Consider the following 27,126-nt stretch of genomic DNA (forward strand, 5'->3'; position numbering starts at 1 on the left):
TAGATCTAAAATTGTTAAGAATTAGGTGTATAGGTGTTATGATTACAAAAATATTAGTCATAAAAAAAAAAAAAATAATAATAAAATGCTAATGAATTTACATTTATGGATAATTTGTCAACTATGATTAGTATTAATTTCCAACTATTCATTTTTTTGGCATTTGTGTATAAATAGAGAATATCTCATTAGATAGAATAATAGTCAATCAACCACTCCTTCTATTATGTATATATAAGATCCATTAAAGAGGTACTGGCCAAAATCAATAAAATGTCAATATGCCATAATATAAAGTATTATGGACCACTAATAAAAACAAATTTTGTTCACAGTTATTCAATTTGTCCGTTTTTAATTTAATATCTTATATAATTTTCTATTCTCGATCAAAATTCTAGAAACATAGATAAAAAAGTATTATAGGTATCGAAAACTGAGTAAGTGCATTATTTTATGAAATAAAACAAATTGAAGATCTGATCTTTTTTTTTATTCATCATTATTATTCATTGTTTGTTGTATAAAAAAAAGTGATAAAACATCCATCTGGAACATCCATTGTCTTACCATAGCAATAGCCTATTGCCCATTTACATCCCCCCGCCCTAACAAACTGTATTTAAAATACATAACTGTATAACATATTAATAATTACGATGTTATTCGGTTGAAGGCATTTAAAAACAAATAAATGATCAGATGTTAATACAAAAAATAAATAAATGCAATAGTATTCTTAAAGGTTATTTTCAAATGTAAAGAACAGTATTTAAATACACAATAAGCTAAATTTATCAAATATAAGACTACTGATTCCAGTAATTATTTTGGTTAATAAAACATATTATGCATATATATTTTTTTTTAAAAATAGCAATACTGAATCTCAAATGTTAAAATGCCTAAAGCAAAACATTAAGGACAAAATAAATATACATCTAAATAATATATTGATTTATATAATAAATTTAGTATCTATCAAAAGTTAATTTAAATAATAATAAATACAGATATTACTTAGATAATAATAATTTTAATCTAAACTAGATTTATATACATTTTATTGACTATCAGAACGGGTAAAAGGGACGGGGTGCATATTTGAAATGTAAACTAAAATGATTGAACCTTTACAAATCACTCACTAAAAGTAGAAAAAACATTTAACACACAAATACAACAACATAACAACACATAAAAAATAAAAGTAGTAAACGCATAATACGAGCAAAAACGTAGTTATTATACGGTTATACGTTTAAGGTAAAAATAGCTGAATATTTGTAGGAGTAAGATTAAAAATAGTAGCCAAATAGAAGCTTTAATATGCTTTCAAATGGCACAAAAAAAATGTATTACCTCACATAGGTGTAAACATTTAGTATAAAAATTTAAAGGCACTTGTCACACATTAATTAATTAATGAGTATTTTTTTCAAGGTTCAATATAATCACACTAAAAATAAAATTTAAAATGAACCTATTAAATTCGTAACGATTTCTCAATCAGTCAAATTCATGTTATTACCAGCACGGATAATTGTTGATAATGTTTTCTAAACTTGACGTTCACGGAGCGTAAAAAAAATAAATATTCAAAAACTTAAGGGCGGTTTTTAATTTATAAAATAATTTTATCATAAGAACTAGTCGTTGCAGCGCGTTTCGTGACGATCGGTCAAAAACCCGACTTCAAATCTCATTTGTGTAGATTAACAAAGACATAAAAACGTAAAATAGAATCACAAACATCCAGAAACTGTACTTCAAGATTTTAGGTCTTTTCGTGATCTCCTTGCGCTTACGACGGTGCGGCACTCACAAAGGTCTGGTGAAATTGGCAGGGAACATTTTCTTCTCTCCTGTGTTTTCTTTGATACCAATTAACCAGCCTTCTTCCTGCATGTCCATAAAGGAAAAACAAAAACAGATCGTCATTTACTTGTCTCTTACACACTATAAATACTCCAAAGCTGGGCACTAAATTTTGAAAATTATTTATTTTTTTTATAACTTTCTAATTTAATTTAGTATAGTAGGTATAAAACTATAATAATTTTATCTCGAACCATTAAAAATGAAAAAAAAAATATTTATTTTTCAGTAAAACAAAAATCAACAACATTATAAATAATACATAACTTTGATTAACTTTGATTTTAATTCAAATGTTTATTGTGATTATATAGAGTACACGGGATTAGTTATTTAATATTATTTAGAATGATTCTATAAGTAAAAATATATTTTAAAATATTACTATAATACAAATCTTATTAATATCTAAAATACTTTGTATAACTAAATTTATTATTATTTTCGTTTGTAAAAATAATAAAGTAATAATTTAATTTTGAAAAAAAAATGATTTCATTTACCAAAATAAATAATATATTATTTCAAAAAATATTTTTATGTGCAAATAAGTTTAAATTATTTCAATAAATAAACATAAACGTTAAAAAGTTTTAAAAACGTAGTATAGGTGGTACCTACTATCAAATAACTTTTTTCCTAACAAAAGTTATTAATCTTAACTAATTTATGATTTAACGTATTTGAAAACTGAAAAATTCAAATATAACCTTTAGATTTAGTTATATTATTTTATTTTTATAGTGAGAGATTTAACTAGTAATAAACAAATGTCAACTATAACTCGCCCAACTTTGCAAAATAGTAATATAATATATCTTAATGATTTAACCGCGGCATTGACAACCAGACAGTAAATCGGTACTTATAGTGTCAATGATCAACGAAGTTCACTTTATACTCTATATTTTTTATATTAAAATATAGACGGTACTCGCCTGAGTTTCTGGATCGTCATAAGGTACTACGCTGATGATCTCGCCCTTCTCGAACGATAGTTCGTCCGTGTCTTCAGCATCGTACTTATAAGTTGCGACCACTCTGTATAACACTCCGGGTGGCAAGTTATCCGTAGTAGCTCCTGCAAAAAACAGCAAACGATAACAATACAGAATTATGCCATACTACCGTCTTCGGGCTAATCACACAAACGGAATAGAAAAAACTACAAAGACGTGTACGTGGACGTGGACGGTTATAATATTATTATAGATTAATCAAACGGTTATAAAAATATAAACGAAAACGTCGCGAAGTCAAGTCAGGTATTATTATTTAAACCCATTATATGGTACCTGGCGGTATGTCGATTTCGATGTTTTTGTTAGTGCCGTTCTCGTGCCTGACCGGCGCAACGCCGTTTACCGGCGATGAGCTGCTCTTGCCGTTAACCAAAGGTTGTTGCTGCAGCGGTGGTGACGAAGGCGCCGAATCGTCTTCTGCCAGAGTTTTCGATGACACCAATGACACTTCGTTACTGTCAGGCTGCGATGACGGTGATTTACTACTACTTACGAATGCCGTGTTTTGAGGGGACGCGGGTGATGAGGGCGGGGATTTCGCAACGTCTTCTTCTACATATCACACACACGGTTTAGTTTTCACACAAAAATCATTAGTTAGACAAAAACGGTACACTACGTATAATGTATAATTATTGTCCATTATAATATTATAGACGCAAACTCTCTAAAAATATTAAAATGGCGCTTTAACGCCATAAACAAAGTTAAATTTGCAAGGTAAAAAAAAAATAAAATAAAAAATAAAACACAAGCTCGTTCAAACGAGTTAAAATTAAGATCTGAGAACAAACAATGATATAAATAAAAATAAAATATGAAAATACATAAAAGTATGATTTGATGTACATTTAACAAAAAAAAAATGTAGATAAAAAGTTATGTATATTTTGACGTTTATAACTAAGAATAAATAAAAATGAATATTATAATAAGTATTTTGCGATTATACGTAAGATTCGTAATAGCTCTGCTAATCGTCGACTTAAAATGAAAAATAAAATTCTAGAATTTGCGTCTATAGATATTGATATTATTATCATAATTAATTCAATAACGCTACAGCTTTAACATAATATTATAAGCTATATACGAAAGCTAAAAACAAAAGAATTTTTAGATATTAGGCATAATTACCATTCATGGATATCGGAGACACGGGCGACTGTGATCTACACAAAACAACAAAATAGACAATTAGTTTAGTGTTAACATTATGCATATATAAAGAACTAGATGCTACAATTCTGAAGTGGTCTTACTTAATGCAGTGAGATCGCATAATATTTTTATATTTTAATATTCAGATACTTACGCAGATTGAATGTTGTTGGCGATGTTGTTTGAGGGCTTTTTGTTTCCTAAGAAATAGTTCAGCATCTTCGACTGGTGTTGATAATCCGTAGCCAATTTATCGACGATTGATTCCATTTCAGAAAACACCTGACGAAACACGCGATAAATGAATATTTCATAACCATATTGGATTTAATAAAGCATAGAGGAATAAAAAACAAATACGTTTTAAAGTACAAAGTAGACGTACCTTAGATGATTCGCTGTGAAATAATTGTTCGGCAGCGAAGTATGGTTGCAGATTTGTGATCAAAAATAGCACCCTAGAATTGTACAAAGCGGGCAATTCGTCATGCAGCTCCGTGTTGATAAGGTCAAACTTTCGCTTGACTTCATCGAACTGTTCTTTAGCTTTCATCATTTTCGCTTCGTCTTTTTTCTTACCAGCTCCCCCAACACCGTTATTAGTAGCCAATTGGTTACTATGCCTTTGGCTGTCATAGTCGACCAATTTCCTGTTTCGTTTGTCAATTTTTTTCTAATAAAACAAAAATAATCATAAGTCGTTGTATAATTGAATACCGAATTAATTACGATACCTAGTACACTAGATCATACTAGTTCGGTCTAAATAATAAATTCAGATACCTACGTACAATATCTATATTTTTTTACAAGTGAAATTTTTAATAAAAATTTTTAATATACGTATTTTTCTTAGGTATTAATTTTTATAATTTAATATTATTGAAATGTTGTTAATATTTCAATGATTAATCATTACCCAATTAATTATTTAAATGTTTGATTGAAAATATAAGTTAAACTAACAAAGCAAAATATTTTTAATTACAGGTATCTATTTAGATCTTAATTGGATACAAAAAATTGTATAAAATATATTTTGATTATCTATAAAATATTGGGACAGATAATTATGAATAGTATGCTTGTGTGCAACTAACATGGTAAAGGAGCTAAATAATACACTATCGGCAGTTATTATGCAGGAAAATCTTTTATGACATGCCGCTAAAACAGAGGCGTTCTCAGTGTATTTCAATGGAGGGGGGTGAAAAAAATGATTACATAATAAGCCGTAAGGGTTACTAAAAGTAGACAAAACGTGTATTACTAATAAGTAAGAAAATAAAGAACCTTGGAGGGTATCTATCCCTCATATTGGGATGAGAACGCCCATGCGCTAGAACAAATAATATTATCAGTGATTGCTTACCCGTGTTTCGGCGAACTGGGCTTGGTATGTGTTCAAAGGTATGAGCACTTGATCGGCCAACTTATGAGTATAATCGCTCCACAGCATGTCCAAATTGTTAGAATCGGTACACATGTGATCGTGTCCAACCCATTGGCTTTCATACATCTCATTCAACGTATCCATCAGACTTTTACTCGCCACTTGCACAGCTAAATCATAATTCAAAACACGAAATCATAAATATCAATCTATCATTGTCTATTGTTTTGATATATAAGCATAAAAACTAATAACAATGAAAGAGCACAGGTACACAGAAAATATTAAGGTCATCGATTGGTCGAACCTTCGATGAAGCCAAAGAAAATGTATAAGAACTACTAATGTTTATAATTGTGCCAACATACCTCTGACACATCGAATATAGTTGTTGAATTCTTTTTGTAATTTATTTGCCGAATTTTGCTGTTTTGAAAAATTTTGTAAGTGTTCATTAAAAATTTCATCTTCAGTCCGATCGACTTTCCCCAAATTTTGAAGAAACTATAATAACATACAAATAATAAATTAATATTATATACCTAAAACAATAATGTTAAAAGTAAATTCAAACAATACATAAATCATTACTAATAATTATAACCAGAGCTGTGAACTTAATGCATTTGCGAGTATTTTCAAACAAGAAATAAGTTAAACCAAAATATATCATTTCTACAGCAAATATACACATTTTCCTAAAATCTGCAAGTTTTTTTTTATTAGTTACAGTTACAGCATTTATCAACAAACGAAAATTCTAATATAAAATATAAGAATTGTTTTTTAAGTTTGAATGTAGTCCTTAAACAAAAAAACAAAATATAACTATAATAGTCTAAATATTCTATGAATCATACAATTTTATAAGCAGAATATTATTTCATTTAATTTAAAAATCTTTTAATTGTATGTATTAATAGAACAAATTTTTACATTTTTAAAACTTAAAGTCATTTTTTGCATATTTTAATATTTGTTGAGTCAATAAATTAGTTAATAAACAGTTAAAAATATAAATAACTTTAAAACTGATTGATAGATGTGATAAATTAAATTTTTAATATAATATCAATTAAAGTTTTTCAAAATATTTTGTGTCTAATTTCGAAATAATTAGTTAAAAATCCAATATGAACATGTAGTATTCAAATAATATTGTATTAGAATGTGTATACCTACAGTTTATAATGGTGTTTATTAATGTTTAAAGACATTAAATTATATTTCAAGTTTTCATTGAGTGTTTAATTTTATTGTATAGATAAACACTTAAGTGCTCAAAAATCAAATGTATTAAACTAAAAAATAATGATATATTTCACATCTTAATTGTAAAAAACTAATTAAAGTATTCATTCAAAGTAATGTATATCACAACTATAAACTACTATGTGCTATAGTATATATTGTAGAGATATGATTTATTTTTAATTGGATAACGTATTTAATACGATTATATAAAATATATAATTGGCTATATATTATCAATATGTTCAGTAAACTAATAATAAACTAATTACTAATTACTGAATCACAATTACGAAACAAATTATACTATATTATTATACAGAATAACACCAATTTAATTAAACCTATACTTGAATAGGTATTTTAAAAAATCGAATAATATTCGTAAATTATTTAGTCTAACTAGATAAAATAAGAAATTTGAATTGTCAGTAGTTTAATTAACAATCGAACCAATTCGCGTTTTATGTATACAAACTATAAAAGTCAAACAAATACATAAATTAATTTGACCACCAGTGATTTTAATAGTTATTATACTTAATGGCAGCGTGTTTAAACAACGATTGAGTAGCAAAGTGTATACCATTAAAATATTATCTTTTTTATGCCTACTATATAATTTACAAGTTTATACTCTGAGCGTTACGTAGGTATTTTAATATAGTGTAAATAAATATTGGAAACCCTACATTTACATTCCATCATGAAGATCTTGCCGTTGGGATATTATTTGAGTTTTTTAGGGAGAAAGGGGGTGCTTATAAGTAGGCCAATTCTAGTATTACACTAGCTCAAATACAAAACATAATATTTTCCCTTTTTACAATTAATCAACAATTATTTTTTTTCGTTAGTATACCTATATATATATATATATATATATATTTTTTTTATAAGCACAAATAATTTATTACCTAATATTTTGAGATTTTTTATTGAAAATATAATGAATTAAAATGAATAATATTGTGCCTACATTAAACAGTAAACACGTTATAAATATCCGACTAAGCAGTGTTAATAAAATGTGAAACGCCCCTAGGATCACATTACATTAAAATATAATATACAACAATATAACGTTTATATTTAGGTAACGATAACTGATTAGTGATAAGGCAATAATAACAGCATTGCAGCATAGTCGTAGTATTAGTTTAATTAATTTAATTATAGTACCTACGTTAAAATAATATACACGCAACCGCTACATATACACTGCAGTGTTTTCAAACTTTCTAGACATATGCATATAATATAACACCAGATATTAAATAGAACGAATAAACTCAGTTGCAGCATAATGCACCAATAAGTTAATAAAAATCCATATGATACACGGACATTATAATATATTACATTAATTCTAATATCTTTAACCTAACCTCGTAAACACGAAGAATAAAAACTAATAGATTTGATTAAGTTAGACGCTATAGACAATAAATATGTACATTTGTTTTATCGTTAGTTCAATGAGGTAGTATAGTTGAAGCCGAGTATGCCTTTTCCCAGGGAAAACTTTTTTGCACTATGCGATGTACCCCAAACCAGTATATAACTAAGAAAAGATAATACCGTAGGAATTCACACCCAAAAATCCAAACCATAATAAGGTTTTAAAGTATTTTTAAATGTTATTCCGCCAATCAAATAACATTAATGATGCTTGTTTAAAAATGGTTTAAAATAATTTTTTTTTTCTAAAAATATTAACACTCCCACTTTCTAGTGTTGTACGATACTATCGTTAATTTTAACTACTGCAAAACATATGTATAAGTGACACTCATGTGTTGTATAACCTACATATAAATATAACATTATCGTAAATTTGTAGTTGATAAGTTATTTACAACTTTATTCGCAGTCATTGTAAGACTAATTGCACTGCAGGGCTCAGAAAATATACGATTATACGATAAAAAATGAACACGTATCTAATGAATACGAAAAAAAAACCTATTATTACTATCGTAACCGAGATAAAAAAAAGACGAGACAAAACGAAAAACCATTCGCAATTTCCGCGGAACACCAGTGAACATGGCTTGCGCAGTTTGCGTTTGAAACAACTGACACGAAAATTAAAAAAAAAACAATAAGTAATGATATAATACAAATATTATTTACCTATACTGAGTTATTATTAAAGACCATACGTCTCGTTTTATAATGTCATTACTAATTTTACCTACAGCCGAACACACTTTGATGCAATTATTTTGTGAGTGTTGAAAGTTAAAGCACTACTATAGGTACGTCGTATACTATGAACGTGTACCGATAATTAAAAAATGTGTGCTTTTTTGTTTTATTAACGTAACTGAGCGATATATATAAACAAACAGGGCGATTCACACCAAGCATATTCAATCCCAACAACGCATTATATCCTTTAATTATAAGATGTTTTAACATTTTTAAGGAATTTAAATAGTGTCATTAAATGTTGATGATAGGTTTTTTAATGTGAATCTTGAATTTTAATCAGTTCGATATAGTTAATCCCACTAAGATTTGTTCGTTAGATAAATATTTTGAGTTATAATACACCTATTAAAGAATATCTTAAAATTTCCTGTGTATATAATTGCCTTAAACTTATAACAATAATAGAAATAAACTGTATCATTGTATCAACTATAATATTTGAAAAAAAAAAAATACAAAATATAGTTAAGAACACCAAAACAGTCAATGTACAAATAATTTAAGTATCTATTTGAAAATATTGTATTTAAATACTAATTAGAATTAATAAATGGGGATGAGCATCAACTATGGTTTATAAATCACCCTGTATAATAAATAGAATCGCATGCATGACGTATATTAGGTCATCGAATATGATATATATATAAAGGTACTTTCTTGTACCGTGTGTATATAGCACACACAACTAGTACTAGTATTATACACCTATCATAATAATATGTAAAATACCATACCGACCGACTTTCACTCACAGCAAAATCTACGATGCTTTAAATATTAAGTTTTGTTCCTATGCGATAAACTATTATATTTGTCCACCCATCATGCATACGTGGCTCACACCTCATTCTACCCGTAATATGTTGCGCAATTTTTATTTTTAATTTTTTTTTTTTTTATTTTTGGGCGCCTACGTTCGTTTTTGTTTTTTTTTCAGCCAATCGTGGGTTTTTTACGCATACCGACAACCACGCACGTGGGACTCTCAATTATTATCGTACAAAGCAGACGTGTCGGATCAACGTTGTTTTATAACAAATTAAAAATATGTAGAAACGAATTTTCAAAAAAAAAACAACACAAAACGACATAGTGTAATACCACACGCCATCGACCGGACTCTGGATTATAATAAAATAAAACACGGAGCATGATCGATGGGGGGGAACCGACTATACGCGACGTGTTCCAGTCCAATGATCCTGGAGTAAAATAAAACACATGCCTCTAATATAAATTAAAACCCTTTATAAAAGCGTTAATACGACACGCCGACATTATATAATATATGTACATGATTACTATAAATATTATGATTATGAGTTGTGAAGGCGTATTCGTCGGCGTGTTAAAATAATTACGATAACGCTTCAATAATAATAATACCAAATATAATATTAAACGATATTGTGATCGAACCACACAAGAGTTCAATACTATCGTTTGCCTACGTACATATTTTTGTTAAACGTATAACAAAAATAACAATAATGCCGCGGAGTACCGACATACTCTTGTAATTGGGTATTGATTTTTGACGACACTTATAAACATTTAAACGGTGTTCACTCAAAACTACTTTACTTACGGTAGGTATAAACACGATTTGAGATATAGTGTAACTTAGGTATAAAATAAACGTTAAGATCATGTTAACATGCACCACATACTTGAAGACGAGGCCAGGTATTCGATAATATAACATTGATAATATCAATAAAATAAATAAAATATTATTGTGTTCCACTCGTAGGTGAAAAATGTAGATAAGTTTTAAAGAGGGCGGGGCATACATTTTTTTCTCATAAAGATTATATTTTAAAAGGCAAACAAATTTTCATAACCATACTCCCCTATCGATATTTTAGATATGTTTGTTTGCTTATCAGAAACAGTAGTTATTTACCTATTATGTAAAAGATAATAATAATACATAAAACATAATATAAATTAGAAAAATGAATATATTAATAAATAATAATATTCCTATAATAGAAAAAAATCAAGAATACAAAAAACCTTTTAGTTATTATTGATTCACTAGGTACGTATATAAAGTGTTTTGTTTCCAGGAGTTTCGGACCACAAATATAAAAACAATTAACAAAAACCAATTTATAAATAATTTTAAAATAATAACAAATCATCCTAAAATTAATTACAAAAATAATATACGTGGATATGTTTTTTTTTTAGGGAGAAACTAATAAATTTTCAGGATTAAATCCCGCAGTCACCCTTATTTTATCAATAATCCGAGAAACAAAAACAAAAAATAATTCATATAACACGCGTCGTTGACACAGATATAGAGACTACGATTGACGATATAGTTAATAACAATTTTCAATTATTGTAATTTGAAATGCATCGGACGGATGGCAAAGGAAACGTCTCAGTCGATTCTATACGCCGCAGACACGGAAAGAACCATTTAGTATTTGTTAACGATATAATTCTGTTTGTAAAAGTGCGTCCTCCTTCAAATAAACGTCAAAATAATTGATATTTATTAGTTGCTCATAAAGTGTGTGTATATACAAACACAACACGCGTTTAATAGCTACTCGTATTATATAGTATCCGCGCAACAAATTGTTAACTGTTTTATTGATGAAGTGATGTACTATTATAGAAAACTTAAACTAAAACCGTAGAATAATATAATATAGTGATTAAAATTTGAAATAAAAAGATTCCAATTTCATAATTTTTTAAATAATTTATGCCAAACAGAGTTACATAGTGTTATACTTTACATGCACCTCGTCACATAGCTCGTATTTATCAACTTATTCTTATGATGAGAAACATTTCTAAATTATTTTAATTTATTATATTTTTAACAAAAATCATAGATGTTTAGATAAAATACAAGTAAAACAATTTTCGTGTCTATCGAAAAATTGTAAATTTGTGATACTTAGTGACAACAAAATACTAATAATAAAACTAATACTAATAATAACCTATAGGCTATAACCTACGCTTTAGACTTTACAGAAAACTGATCAAAGAAAAAACACGATAAGAAAAAAAAATAATAACGAAATATTACACAAAAAGGTACCTAACTTGATAACTAATAGGTATGAATTTAGTTACATGTTATCTAATTGCCTACTGTAGGTACGACGATTACATTTTATTTGTTTGATTTTTTCAGGTGGGAACATAGTATGGATATTATTTTTTGACTGATAAGTTGACTGAACTTATATATAATAATCCATAAGAAAACCAAATAACTTATTAACTAATAATACCTAAATCATTATAAATAGTATACTTTATTCATAAGTTTGGACGTTACAGTTAGTATATACATACCTATATTAATCTATATAAATTACATAATATAATATTGTTTTGAACGTAAAATATATAGAACGTGGGCATTGAACGCAAGCGAGTAATTATTATTAAACATCAGTGCATTACTGTATATACTATAGTATATAATATTATACTCCAACTTGCGACCAACGCCATTACAAATAATGGTCGTAAAATTAAATACGAACGAAGTTAACAATTTTGAGTTTATCATTAGTATTTTTTTCAAACAACAGCTATAAACAATATGTTTGTGTACAATCACAATCAGTTTGCCGATAATTCCTAAACATATTTAGGATATTAAGATCTGCTAGAATATGCAATATAGACGAGTAGCGACTCAGCGAATTATATAAATAATAATACGATATTCGATATTCTCGGTAAAATGTTATTTTTATTTTATTTAATAAACACTATACAGCTTTTGATAGAATAAATATTTCGACAGACCCGTGTAAACGATTTATTTGAGTTATTACGAATCAGATAAACAAAAAAGAAATTTCGGTTTTTATTTGCTGCTAGCCACATTTTCAGTACCAGTTCCTACTATATCATTTAATATAAATGGTTAAACATTGATTATATTTTAACTTTTAATCGCAATTGTTTTTCAAGTATACGTGTTCACAAGTGACTTTTTTATGCAGGAAACGGGAAAATTTAACACAGGCCAATATTGACAGTGTACGACGATACTATACTATAACTCTGCACAGCCAGTCGGACGACCAGGGAAAATTAAATTTAGACCGGTGTCCGCTGGACATACCATTCTGCCGACTGCCATTACGTCTCTATGCACCCAAAATAACTATAGGCCACGCGCACGCCGACGAGCCCCTCTCGTCGTGATGATGCGTATAAGCGTAATATATAAATTCTCATCCCGTGATAGTAAAGCTGCGGCTTGGACATATATACATACATTAACAGCGGTATATATCTGAACATACGCGAGTACGGAATCGTTAGCGTATTTTTTTCAACAGACGAATTTCACACATTTTTCTAAATTTTTTCGCCATTAATTTATTGCGTTTATTAATGGAACATATTAAACATTTTGTGGAAACAAAAATTTTAGCAAACATTTGCGATAGCCTTAACCGTGTATCAAGCTTAAAAATATAAATACAAATCACGAAAATCCATTCAACACCATATATATCCACATATATAATATAATATGATATAACCAGTATTCAAAAGTAAACATATATTACGTACAGGCATCAAGTGATAAACATAATATAATATCACAATTCACAGCTTACAATAATATGTGTTATGTTAATCTTAATGACAAAGAATGCAATAAGATCAATAAAGTACGATCTAAGAAATCTTGTTTTTTATGTTATTTACTAAAAGTTATTAAAACAAAAAATAATATCGAAATTCACAATGAGCATTATACAAAATAATAGAAATAGATAATAAACCTATTTATATATATTATATGTACATGCGTAAGTTAAATTGACGCAATTTTTTTTTAATATTAAATATATAGGTAATGAAACTAAAATATGTAGTAAAATAATAGGTATCTATATATACACACAATAAATTAAACTAATAATTTATGTTCATGTTTTTAAAGAAGTAAGATAATATTTTTCCTATCTACCTACTATGTTATCAACACAATGGTATGTTACACGCTGTAAAATTAAATGATATGATTTATATGTATATATGAAACTTATATTATTAAGCATTTTCCGGGTTTATAATATTATGTTTTTTAATCTTTTTATACTAAGATTAAATTTAATCAAAAACTTTTAGGTTTAAAAATATTTAAAATTCTATCACATTTTGATTGAAGAACGTCTGATCTATTACACGAATAGCAATAACAAAGTTGTATATTATCGTCTATCGACAATTACAAACAATTACTTGTAAATACTTTACAGTCAAATGACAGCGGTACAGAAGTATACGTCCGGACACGCCCTGACGCCGAACGCACGCCAAGAATTTACCTCATCACCATTTAAGGACTTTGAAAGAAAAACTAAAAACTAGTTTCAATATAATAACTTCTTTAACTGCATATAGAATGATTCACCCACGTGACATCCGTCTACACGTGATCCTCGTATATGTCCACGTTTGACTACTTGGTATAATTTTTGGAAAACAGATGTACAACGGAATCAGGAAATACGTCCGCAGTATCGCTCGTATAATAATATAAATTATATATTGCATAAATACATTAAAATAACATAGGTAATCGGCTTTAATCGGGCTTAAGTGATTTCAATGTGTCAAACAAATATCCTGCGAACGATAGGTGTATACAACGAAACGACCAAAATAAAAAATAACGAAATATGAAATATGCGTGTAGGTTTCGTCCTTGATGCAACAACGTATGTAGGTAGGCGCACAGGTACCTATATTAAAATAAATATATAGGTATATTCATGAAATGGAGGTGTGCCTTTTGTGTACGAGTGGATATTATAATACATATTACATATATATCTACTATGACCTCACAATATTGTATTGACGAACGGAAAAACAGCAAACGACTATAGTCTGCAGGTAGACTATAATCTATGAGGTAGGTGGTAGCCACTAACCAAATAATATGTATACAGGTATTTTAGCGACTATTTTAGAATTTACTGTTTATACACTATACAAATTGTGGTATACACCAATGCGGTTAAATGGTGTAGACAATTTTAAATAGCCCATCAGTTTCGTGTATTTTTTTTTTTAACAGTTAAGTTATTATTCGTTAAAATCATATTATAAATATAAAAAAGTAATGAATATAGATACCTACATATAAACATTCGCTACGATATATAATAATAAATAAAATATACGATGATACGAGAATAATTCCTTATAGACTAAATGGTGATATAAAATATATAATACAATAACACCCGACCACCATGCATTTCATAAATAACAATATAATATATAATGGCGTCAATTGGGCTGGATATAACTGTTACGCGTCGGTCGTCATCGAAATAGTGTCATAAATTTCCAATGCGTTCAGTTTGACGCGCAAAATGAGCAGGTGGTTAGACCTCTCACGTACGGCTGACGATAAGGCATCCGTTAGGAATATTAGTGTGGACGCGGGCTGCAAACAGCAAACTCCTATAGCATAATATTGTGAGGTCGTTGACTAGATTATTATTATTATATAGGTATATATTATAGGTGTATATCTATGCACCGCCCGTACACTATCCGTAAATATTTCTAACACGACCGTTGAAAATCAGATATATCTAAAAATTATATTACACGCATCCGTAAAGAAATGGGGCGAAAAAATAAATACATGAAACATCGAGAGGTCACAACAATACAGTAATATATTTTTTAACAGACACACATCGTATTTTAATATACTGGGTGTTCAATTAAAAGACGCCAAGCGATATTATTTAAAAAAATTATTTTTTCTCCTTACCACCCATTACCTGTGTATTATATACAAAATGACATAATTTCTTTACATTCGAATTAATATGATACAATTTTAAACTTAAAAAAAAAACAAGTCCAAACATAAGAGAACATATAAAATTAATTTGTTCCAGCTCTTATAAAATGTATTTAGAAAAAATTCTTATATAAATATGTGTGTGTGTGTGAACGCGTATGTGCATTTTCATATAATATCCCTGAATACGAATTACGAATATATATATATTGCATATATTTATATACGTACTATGAGATAAAAAAAGTTCTACGAATCGGCTTTTTATTTTTGGCTGTCTGTAACGCAAAGAGATGCCAAGAGTTCGAAGTCGAGACACTTGGTTTAGGAAATATTAGCTCCACGAGGTTTTTCACCCGCGTGTTGTACCGATTACGTTAAATAAAAAATAATGAAAAAAACACATACAGTAGCTCATCTTAAGTCAACGTCATATTTTTGTATGTGTGCCGAGTTCTTTACGCAGCAGACGTATGTACCTACCAATTTAAGTAGTAAAAATTAAGAGTATATAATATACTACATGAACATATTATTACATAACCACGTAGTCTTGCGCCAGTTAAAAAACAGTACACCAACTAGGTTTTGTGTAAACGGGATTTTCGAATAACGGTTTCCGCCTATCGATAGCTGTACGTAAACATATAATACAGCTTCTGTTTTGACCAACTAAAGATAACCTATGTCAGTAGTAATGTGATTACTACTTAATAAATAATATATTATTGTTAAATCGTTCGGCGCCAAGAGTTCAGTAACATAATTGTTATACGAGAAAAATTATATTGCACAAATTACAAATGAGTCACATTATTTTTTATACCATATTAATCAAATTGATAGTATTATAACTGAATATAGATATGCATAAACTTGTATCGCAGATATTGCAAAAATGTGTCTATAAAAATGCTAAGAAAACATTAAAATTAAATAATTACGAAATTATATTATAAATTGTTTGTTTTAAAATATTATAAAGAATATTACTCCATAAATATGTATTTATACGGGCGTTTAAAGTTATTTTTATAAAATTTAGCATACACATTATACATCTATTATGAGTTTAATAGTAAATTAGAAAATGTAATCATTATACCATATTACCATGTAAATTAAAGTAGAATAGTAGGTAAAAATAATAAACCAAATTATTATATGAATTTATGTTTAAAAGTGCCTTCTTAATAATTTGTAATATTTTTTTCTACTAATATAATTTAATTGGTTACATTATTACAATATTCTCATTACAATTATTAAATAATATGTACCTTATACCTTACAAAAGTTATAAATTATAATTAATTGACGTAAAAAAGTAATAAAATAATTTTATGAAGTTAAAAATAATTTTATCAAATAACATCAATCATTTCACAAAAAATTACAATTCAAAATTTCAAGCTAAAATTACATGCGATTTGCATATATCATTAGATTTCGATAATTTTGATAAGGTTAACACGAAAATTGTAATGAGTTTGTGGATTTTTTAAGAGTTCGTCATATACTTGTAATATTTATTCTATTAGCAATTGAGTAGATACTACGGAATTTAAGTCTAGTTTTGGGTTATTATCAAACATGATATATTTTTTTTAATCAAATATACATACTGAAAACTCAAAATAATTTAAGTAAAAACATATTAAAATGAATATTTATCGATAAAATATTAATTTTGCTATACATGCAACAAAGTTAATTTTTTTGGATAATTTCTAATAAAACAATAAATAAAAAATAATATATAATAATAACATAGTAATTTTTTATGAAAAATAGAAAAAATAATAAAATTATATAATATATATAAGGTTAAAATTGTATTTTATAGTTCAAAAAAATTACTACAAGAATTGCTCTTTTTAGAAGTGGATGACCTTGGTAGTTTTTAAACGTTTTTTCAATTATCACAATTTAATTAAAAACATATGAAATACGCCTTGTTATTGTGATTTCAACTTGTATCTAAAAACGATTTAGAAAAAAGCAAAAATATTTGATTTATTAGTTCTAAAATGTACAGTATATAATACTAATAGTTTGTAGAAAAAATAAACAGTTGTTACAGCAGGGTCAATGACTGTCTGAACTTTCACCCACTGACACGAATTCTAAATAATGTTACCATTTTATGTAGTTGCATCAATATACCGATAAGTAAAATATAACAATTTGTGAACATTTCCCACGCCCTGAAAATGTTCAATAATTCTTAAAATTCGCCATTACACAGCATTTGAACATATTGAGAATACTGCTGAATTTTCAAACCCAGTATAGGTAGTAAATAATATAACACCATATAATATGCATTATATACTAAAGTTGTTCAGAAATTTTAGTGTTTAATCACAACTTAAGTACAAGTATCTTAATTTTAATTATATTTATCAAACGAAAAACATATACCGGTCTCGAGAGAAAAACGGTATAATGACCTTGGACCATAAGCGTACAATATTTTTGAATTAGGAATATATTTTCATTTCAAAAGACTATACAAACTAGTTGCATACCTAAAAAAGTAAACCACGCATTACTACATGGAATAATTGCTATTTAAATTGTAAATTATCAACTAAACAAAATTACATATATTTAAAAAAACATTTAACGTAGTGTATAATATAATATACTATATTGTAGTAAATAATTTAAAGGAACCCATTTATATTTTTAGAGCAGTAATTAACCCCACTTATTTATTTTAAACCGGAATGGAAAATATAGGTATAGTTTAACAGCTGATATGTATAATGTTTATATTATATTGTGCTTACTTGAGGAAAAACGATAAAATTCAGTCTGTATAGTGCCATAGTAAATATAAAGTTGTAAAAACTGCGTCACAACTCATAACTATACGTTTCGAACCCCTGATTAATGTACGACGTTACCTTTATAGAAATGTGGCTTCGATAGTGTGTCGTTTCAGTCAACTGCATCGTGTTTGCATAATGTTAACGACTTATCTCACAAGTAAATTCTATTAATTCTACTTCAGTGTAAAGCACACAAATGCGTATAATTAGTATTTACGAGTACACTAGAAGTATATTTTAATATAATAATATGTAAAACCAAGTTATCTTGGACGAATTTAACTCATAAGTATCTATTATACTAAGTATAAATGAATAGCCACACATTGATAGTTTGTACGTTATATATATTTATACATATACATTTATATTATGTTTGTATAGTAGGTGGATACTATTAACTGCTACTTAAATGAAACACATTTCAAGTTACTGCATACAACTGACACGAGCTGAGGTTTAGTTCATATAATAATTAATGCGTACATAAAACATATACTATATATCTAAACAAAAAATAAGGTATCATACATCTGGTCATCTGAACAACTAGTTTTGCAAACAATATATATACAAATTTAGTGAAATATATATACTTCTGCATAATTGCATAAACAACGAATTTCTCGATCGTCAACCTCAGAGGACAGAGGTACATAATAATATATATAAATATTTAACAATAAGTTTTACAGTGCATATCGATGTACAATATGCTGCATTGGCGAATAACAAAAAGAACAACCCACGTTATGACCGAATACCACGCATATTTTACAAACTATATAATATGCACGCATTGTATTTTGAAAAACCAAGGAGTCACAATAATATAAGATCGGCTGCACCTTGGGGCCGAATTTCACTTTTATTATACTTCGTGCACTTCCTTCCGCCGCCCCCGTTCAAAGCACATATTATTATCATCATATTACATACGGAAGTTTCATCTTCGTGAATAACCCACTTATTGCGGGAGAAGATTGGCCGACGATACAGGGAAACGGCGGCGGCTGATAGACATGAAGTACAAGATGTGGAATGCCATTTATAGAGAACGCGCGTGTGCAAAGAAAACCTGTCTCACTGCCGCGGCACCAGGACTACGGTGGGGCCCGACGTACGACCAACGACGGTTTCTCTTCCGACCAATACCCATAGGGTAATTTAGAGGTTTCTGAACCTATATTTACGAGAAGTTCTGTTACGACTTACAACATCTACGCATAGTATACTACAACTACTGTATCTTGCTGTAATGAATCACGTCAAAACGGAAAAACAAAAAAAATTGTATTTTATAAATAATTTTTTTTAACACGCTCCCTTCTGTGCATCAGTCAAATAGGTCTGGAGAGGCTTCAAGTCAAAGTTTCAAACATTATTAGAAAGACTCTAACACGAATATTACAGATTTATTATATATGCTGCGCAAATTTTAAATATATATCTATAACATAACATTATAAATTTTATATTTACGTTTCCGTACTTACTAAACGCAAAACTGCGAGAGATATTATAGGTCTGTATAAAAAAGGATAATAAATCAATTAATCTATAAAACATTTACTACCGTCGAGTTGTTTGTATAGTGTATAGTATAACAGTATATACGCCAAAGAAGTTACTCCGAAACGGAAGTGTTACCGTTAATATGTTACAACATTATGCTGTTCTTTACCAATTTTTTTTTTTACATTATTTAGGGGTATACATAACGATTGTAAAAAAATATAAATCTGGATCTAATTTCTATTTGAAGTTTTACGGTCGAATAAATAATTATTACAAAACGATACGTACCTATTACACTCGATAGTCGATGCAACGTGCACGATTTTACAATAATAACGTAGTTGCCAACAAATTATTAAATGTTATAAGATATCATATATATTATATATAATATAATAACCGTGTTCGTCGAATGAAGAGCCTATAGTCGTGGACCACGTATATAATATACGTATAAACAAACTACGTGAAAAACAGTGATTTATAACAATGATCACATTTAATAGAAAGTTAGCAAAAGTGCATGATAATTCCCTCGCACTTTTATTTGCACGTTTCTATTTTGTCAAGGTCATACAGTCTCTTAAGATATAGGTGTACACGCAGTATAAATCGAACTAAATTCTAAAACATAAATGTCAACTTAAATAGTAATAAAATCAAGTTTGCAGAGTGTAAACGTAAAAACTGATACTTCTATACTATAGTATAATACAATACTTATTTCAATATATATATATTAATTAATAGGTACAAATATATAATGATAAATACAAACAATAAGTCATATTTTAAACTTTTTAAACATTTCATCATAATAGGCACGTCAAAATGTAATATTTAATTATCGTAGTCTATTTGTCAATTAAAATTCAAAGCAATAAACTTATGATGCATTATATGAATTCAAATTAGAAGTTTTAATGGTCATGGTCACCATGTGATACATACGGCGGTCAAGTGTATTCGAAAAGACGAGATCCAATAGATGACGTTTTTGTTATAAAAAGGAGATAATAATGATAATGATTTTACTAAATATGCAAAGTATACAATAATGAAAACATAATATTTTACAAACAGCCACTTCAGTCTTCGATGTTGTATTAAAGGGTATACTTGGGTAAACTATAATAACCTTGACATTATTTTAAGTGCATACTGTAATAAATTATTCTTAATGAATGATGGCACATTAAATGCTCAATACATAGGTACCGTTAATTTGTTTTTAAATAAAAACAAAATATATTACATTTTCTGTACAAAATAAATTGTTTTTGTACTTAGTTCTAATCATATTAATTTTAAATTATGTACACTTAGTTTTCGACTATAATTATCATTAGCCATTATTACCAAATTTCAAAGATAAATATAAATTAATATTACAACGGAAAATAATACATAATACAAGTTTTTCTAAATTAACTATTTATTTGAGTTTTACCCAAATATTGTTTAGATTTTAAATCTATCTATATACATAAAAATGAATGTACATTTGGATAGAGATTTTAGACTCAAAAACTACTGAACTAATCAACATCAAATTTTGCATATCTATTCCTCGAACATGGATAGTTTTTCAAATTTCATAAAAAAACTCTATGGATTACTATTTAGCGACTCATACATGAATTTCGTTTTGGTTCACAAAAATTGAATATAATTTTGTTTTTATATAAGATTGCCATTGGTTACAAAAATACAATGTTTTTCTTAAAGAGTATAGATAGACTAGCTCCGACCGGATTTTTAAAGATATTTAAAAAGTTTAGAGTGTAATTTTATCCAAATTAAAAAATATACCAGTGTCCATAAAACAAGGTTACACAGATAGTCAAAATATAATTGAGGAAAAAATATTGTTTCATAATTTATTTAGGACCAATTCGGATACTTACATTTAAGTACAAATAGCTAATATAAGTAATAGATTTTATATTTTATTTTCCTACATTATATTCGTACTCCCGTCTTACGTATTGCTAATTTCTAAATAAAAATTTAAAATTTGTTTAGCAAATAGCCAATAGTTGATTATAACAATATTGAAAATAACAACATTAGTTAATGTACCTATATTAATTCCAATAGGTTAATTAACCTAATGGCAAATACCAATAATAATAACTCATATAAAAACATTTAAACGTCAACAATATAACAAGTTATATTAATAATTAAAATTTATACAAGATGAAGTACTTTACACGCTATAAGTACATTTTATAATATTATAAATGATGTTATACCTCTCCTTGAATATTTAACTCAAGTAACACTTGAAAAAATACATTTCGAAGAAGATTTGCAAAATATTAAAAAGTTTGTTTTCACATGCATTGTTCTAAGACATTATACTTTCACCTTGGAAATAATATCATGTTACTATATATATTACATATCTATTATGTTGTTTTATGAGTTTAAAATCATAGACGGGCGTGAATTGTAGTAATTAAAAAAATAAATACTTTTACGCATTATGCTATATTATACACTTTTGGAATATAGCACACAAAGCCAAAAATATAATTTTTATATTTTAAACAAAACGTGCAGGTAATTTAATAATTGTAATAAAATGGAGTTAGGTACATAATATAAGTGCCTAAATTACATTAAATGAAGTTGTAATTTCCTATTTCAAATATCTTTTCAAATGGTATTATTTTAGAATATCATGTTCTGCACAATGGTTGAAATAAATCGAACCAAAGAGGACAGCAGACTGCAATGTACAGTACATAATACAGACAAAACATACCTCAAAGGCTCTAAATTTGAATAAATATACGATTAATACATTTAATTTTCATCTTTGTGACTTTACCACCGGTTATATATAGATACCCGCCTAAATTTATATTATCATGAGCAGGAAACTGTGGAATAATGGGAACAAATGAAAGAATAAAAAAAATTTTGGTAAATACAAGGATTCTTGAGGTGACATTATCGTACGATGTTGTGCGCACAGTTTCTGGTGCACAGCGCACTATACGGTCCGTCAACCAGACGGTTCAGAAATACATTTTGGCTAGTCGCCAAATTTTGGACAGTCCAAAGCGAAACGGTCATTCGACCTGAAGAATTTTCTTCTTCATGCACCCACCCCGCACCACCGGATCTTACAATGTATATACCTCAACCGCCTGTAAGGTTATTGCCATCGTGTTAAACTGCCAAATTGACTTAAAATGCGCGGAAATTGTCAGAACTATACGCCGTCCGTTTTATACGCTATAACGACGATCAAATATGACAATCCTATAGGACTACTGCGGTTTAATATAAACCCTCAACCGTTGACGATCTACTCACATAATAATATATTATTTTAGGAGTGTATCTATGGAGTAGGAAGATAATACTGAATATGGTAGCATATTAATCTGAGGATTATTATTCACTAAACCCTACAAAGAAGGGTGTTTTGATTTAGATAACTGGGACTAGTTATTTCAATATTCTATATGATTGTATTAAAATATGGAACTATGAAAATGTATATTATATAGGTACCTACTACCTATTGAAATTTAAATAAATATATCTAAATTACTAGAAGTACTTTTTTGTTCATAGGTATTTATTAACTTCCCGTATCCATTAGATCTACTGAACTTTTGGTATTTTCTATACTACCCAATTTGAGTTCTGTCTCTCGTTAAAATAAGGTTTGGTACTTTGAACAAACGTAACGAAACAATTATATTATGCTAATTGACTTAAAATGCACGAATTAAATAAAGGAAAAATCGATAGTTTTAGACTCGCGCGTTATAAGTATCTAATTCGATTAATGTGTGTCGTCAATACCTAATGGATAATTACAATTTACAATAATATATGGTATACCTACATATATATCGTATTAGTAGTTGGTAACGTTCCAGAGGAAGTGTACAATGTACCTCCTAATCTAATAGCGTAGTTGATAAATTATAAATATTTTCACGGAAACTTTTTGTAGTATTTTTACGTTTTAATTAATATATTAAAATATCTACGAAATACACTTTTCTATCGTTTAATGAAAACAAAAAATAAGAATGCGGCGGAAACATATAAGGCGCTATTCCAATTTTCGACTAGAATGAGAGGGTGGTAAAATTCAAACAAAAAAAGATCCGCCACCTCTTTTGTTCCACCCCCATGATGACCGACGATACACGACAACGTTATCAGAGGGGTTGTTTTCAGAAAGTATCAATTAATTACCCCCTCCCGACAAAAAAAACCCCCCGATTCTTTGAGGGGAAGAAAAACGATCTTAAAATAATGTATGATATAACAACGGCGAAGAATCTGATCCGTGCGGTCGCATGAAAATTATTGCAATGAGTTCGAAACGCGACAAAACCGACCTCAAACGGTCTTACAAAACGTTAATTATTGCCGTGACGACGTAGGTAGGTAACGCAATAACGTTAATATAAAATAAATGATAAATCGTTTATCGTATACCTAATATTCTTCGGTGGTAACAAACGGTACCTTTACGAACAACAATAAATTATACATTAATATCTGAAACGAATACGACACGGCTAAGAAATATAAATAAATAAAATAAAAAAAAAAAACACTTTAAACGTATTACGCGTAACGAACGGTTAAAGCCAATAAATCGTCTTACCTTTTCTTTGGCCCTTCCAGCGTGTTTGGACACGGATTTGGCGATAAGGGATCCCTTGCTCTCGGCCATGACGTTCTGACTCGGGTCACCAATGCACAACAACTGATTCATGTCGTATTGTTGTGATCGCCGTCGTAGCCGCCGCGCGCCGCCGCCGCCGCCGCGTTATCACCGCCGCCCGACGACCAGGGCCAGCAGCTGCAGCTGCTGCTGCTGCTACCGCCGATGCCGAACACCGTCCGGTCTGAACGTAGGAACGCGTTCGACGCGTATTACGACCGACCGACCGACCGCCGAAACCGAGAAGGCGTCCGTTTGAATGTTTCGCGCGTTTCACAAGACGTATTCGTGTATAGGATTTTATGATGTACAATCGGTCGATGCGCAATACGATCGAATATATTATAATAATATTATTACTAATGAGGCGACGGACGGCCAAAAATCTCCGAGACGACGAAACGCTAGTGAACGGCGAGCGACACGGTTAACAGACGCGGACCGAATAGTGTCGGTACGGAGCGCGAAGAGCGGAGGCCCGCGCGCTCCGCATTTCTCCGCCGCCCGCGATTGGTGGCCCCCGTACAGTGAGCGTCCCCCCCGGAAAGTCGGTGGAAAACGGAACCGTATAGAAAATAACAATGACGACGGAAAAAACACAACCGAATCGCTGGAAGGGAAATGCATTGTGCTGTTGCTGGCTGCAGCAGCGCCGCAGAAACGCTGTCACCGCCGTCACGTTGTAATACAAAATTATAAAAAATTATAATAATAGGTAGGTAGGTAGGACGTATCCGAAGAGACGTGTACGTCATACGAATTTGTGTACGTACATAAATAATTTAATCGACGATGACCGACACCCATATATGCAGGCCATTATACAATACGAGACATGTGTGTGGGTCCAACGCCGTGCATTCAACCGACCAATGTAGTCGATACTCGATACCATCATTGGAGACACTTCTGGAGGGCGTCATTTCAACTTATTAGCATAATTTTTTGCTAGCCACAACCTCTATCTAGAATTCCATTACATTTATTTCTATTTAAGTACGAATTTACTCAATACAAGTGACCCAAAACGTTTTTGTCATATATTATGTTCTCCAATAAAAATTACATTATAAACGACTGTACCTATATACTGTCAATCTTTTAATGATTGCAGGTCATAAATTTGATTTTGATTACTTCTAGGTTCTATAGCAATCTTTAAATATTCGTAGAAATTAGTTTTATCACTTTTATATAATATAGGTAGGTTACCCATTGTGCCTTGTAGGTAATATCTATTAGTATTGTCAACATTTTCTTTTACTAGGTATATTTCTATTATATGCATTATGATGCATAGATAGGTAGGTACTGTTTGCTATTTTATATATATAGGTATGTGCTATTATAGTAGATATTAACACGTCGGTATTAAAATTGTATAAGAACTTGCTATGTAATACTATACGTATATTATATTGAATAAATAATACATAGACGATCACAAATCAACGCATGTCACCCCACTTACTAACGCTCATGGCTATTACAGTACCTATTACCTATTATTATTTATTTTAATTTTGCATTTAATTGTTAAGCTTTAAAGCAATAAATGCTTTAAAAAGTATATATTTTTAACAACAAACTGTAATTTTAAAAAGTAGTTTGTCATTTTCACGAATTTTCTCAAAGTTTAAACTTCAAGCGCTTACAAAGAAAAAAGAGGAAATTAATTATTTTCGATATTTTATAGTTAATTTTTTAGAGCTCTAGATTCTAGAAGAACACTCATAAGGAACTACCTTGACGTGTTTAAGCTGTTTAACTGACATAAAATTTTTTATCAATATTATAAGCTAAAAAATATCAAACATTTAAAATATCCATAAATAGATAAATCATAAATAAGAACATTAAGAACTAAGATGTTTTGAAAATACTACAAGTTACGAAATGTCCAGAAAATTCTATTACATATTACAACCCAATTTAGTAGGTATAGTGGTTGTAGGTACCTACTAAACTATATGAAGAACTAAAACACCCTCAAAATTGAACATTTATTTTAATCAATTTTTACTTTTTTTGTTCCAAGATGTGATGAGACACTGCAAAGAAAAACAAACAACTCATTGTAAAACTGTGGTCAATCATGATTCTTCCTCGAAAGAAGTAAACAAATCTCGATCCCTTTAATATCATGGATATTATACCATAGTTGTGTAGAAGTGTAGAACCAATACATTAATCGCTCAGATCATAATCTAAAATAAATTGTTTGACTGCATCAGTAGATATAACAATAGTAACATACTAATATACCTATCATTACCAGTGACGTATTTATGGAAGCCGAAGGG

The 27,126-nt window shown here is 29.0% G+C and overlaps 1 protein-coding gene across 2 annotated transcripts; it reads right to left on the reverse strand.

The window, feature by feature from the left end:
• Positions 1–36: 36 nt before the first annotated feature.
• On the reverse strand, positions 37–25,272 carry LOC114130831 (amphiphysin). Of its 2 annotated transcripts, XM_027995896.2 has the most exons (9): positions 24,764–25,271; positions 5,823–5,958; positions 5,434–5,624; positions 4,447–4,734; positions 4,216–4,343; positions 4,038–4,072; positions 3,174–3,452; positions 2,817–2,959; positions 37–1,902 (listed from the first exon to the last, which is right to left on the reverse strand). In XM_027995896.2, the coding sequence occupies exons 1-9, from the start codon at positions 24,872–24,874 to the stop codon at positions 1,822–1,824; spliced, it is 1,392 nt and encodes a 463-aa protein (XP_027851697.1). In that variant the 5' UTR covers positions 24,875–25,271; the 3' UTR covers positions 37–1,821. The 2 variants fall into 2 exon arrangements, with proteins under 2 accessions (XP_027851697.1, XP_027851698.1); XM_027995897.2 differs by lacking the exon at positions 3,174–3,452 and having other exon boundaries at positions 24,764–25,272.
• Positions 25,273–27,126: the final 1,854 nt, after the last annotated feature.

This window comes from Aphis gossypii, chromosome 1 (genome assembly GCF_020184175.1).
Source record: "Aphis gossypii isolate Hap1 chromosome 1, ASM2018417v2, whole genome shotgun sequence".
Lineage (NCBI taxonomy): Eukaryota > Metazoa > Arthropoda > Insecta > Hemiptera > Aphididae > Aphis > Aphis gossypii.

Excerpts from the sequence above, each read along its gene's own strand:
- LOC114130831 (XM_027995896.2), bottom strand. The coding sequence starts at position 24,874 with ATGAATCAGTTGTTGTGCATTGGTGACCCGAGTCAGAACGTCATGGCC. Across the intron at positions 5,959-24,763 it reads CTGGAAGGGCCAAAGAAAAG|TTTCTTCAAAATTTGGGGAA; the intron begins GTAAGACGATTT and ends ATGTTATTATAG. Across the intron at positions 4,344-4,446 it reads TTCACAGCGAATCATCTAAG|GTGTTTTCTGAAATGGAATC; the intron begins GTACGTCTACTT and ends GTGTTTCGTCAG.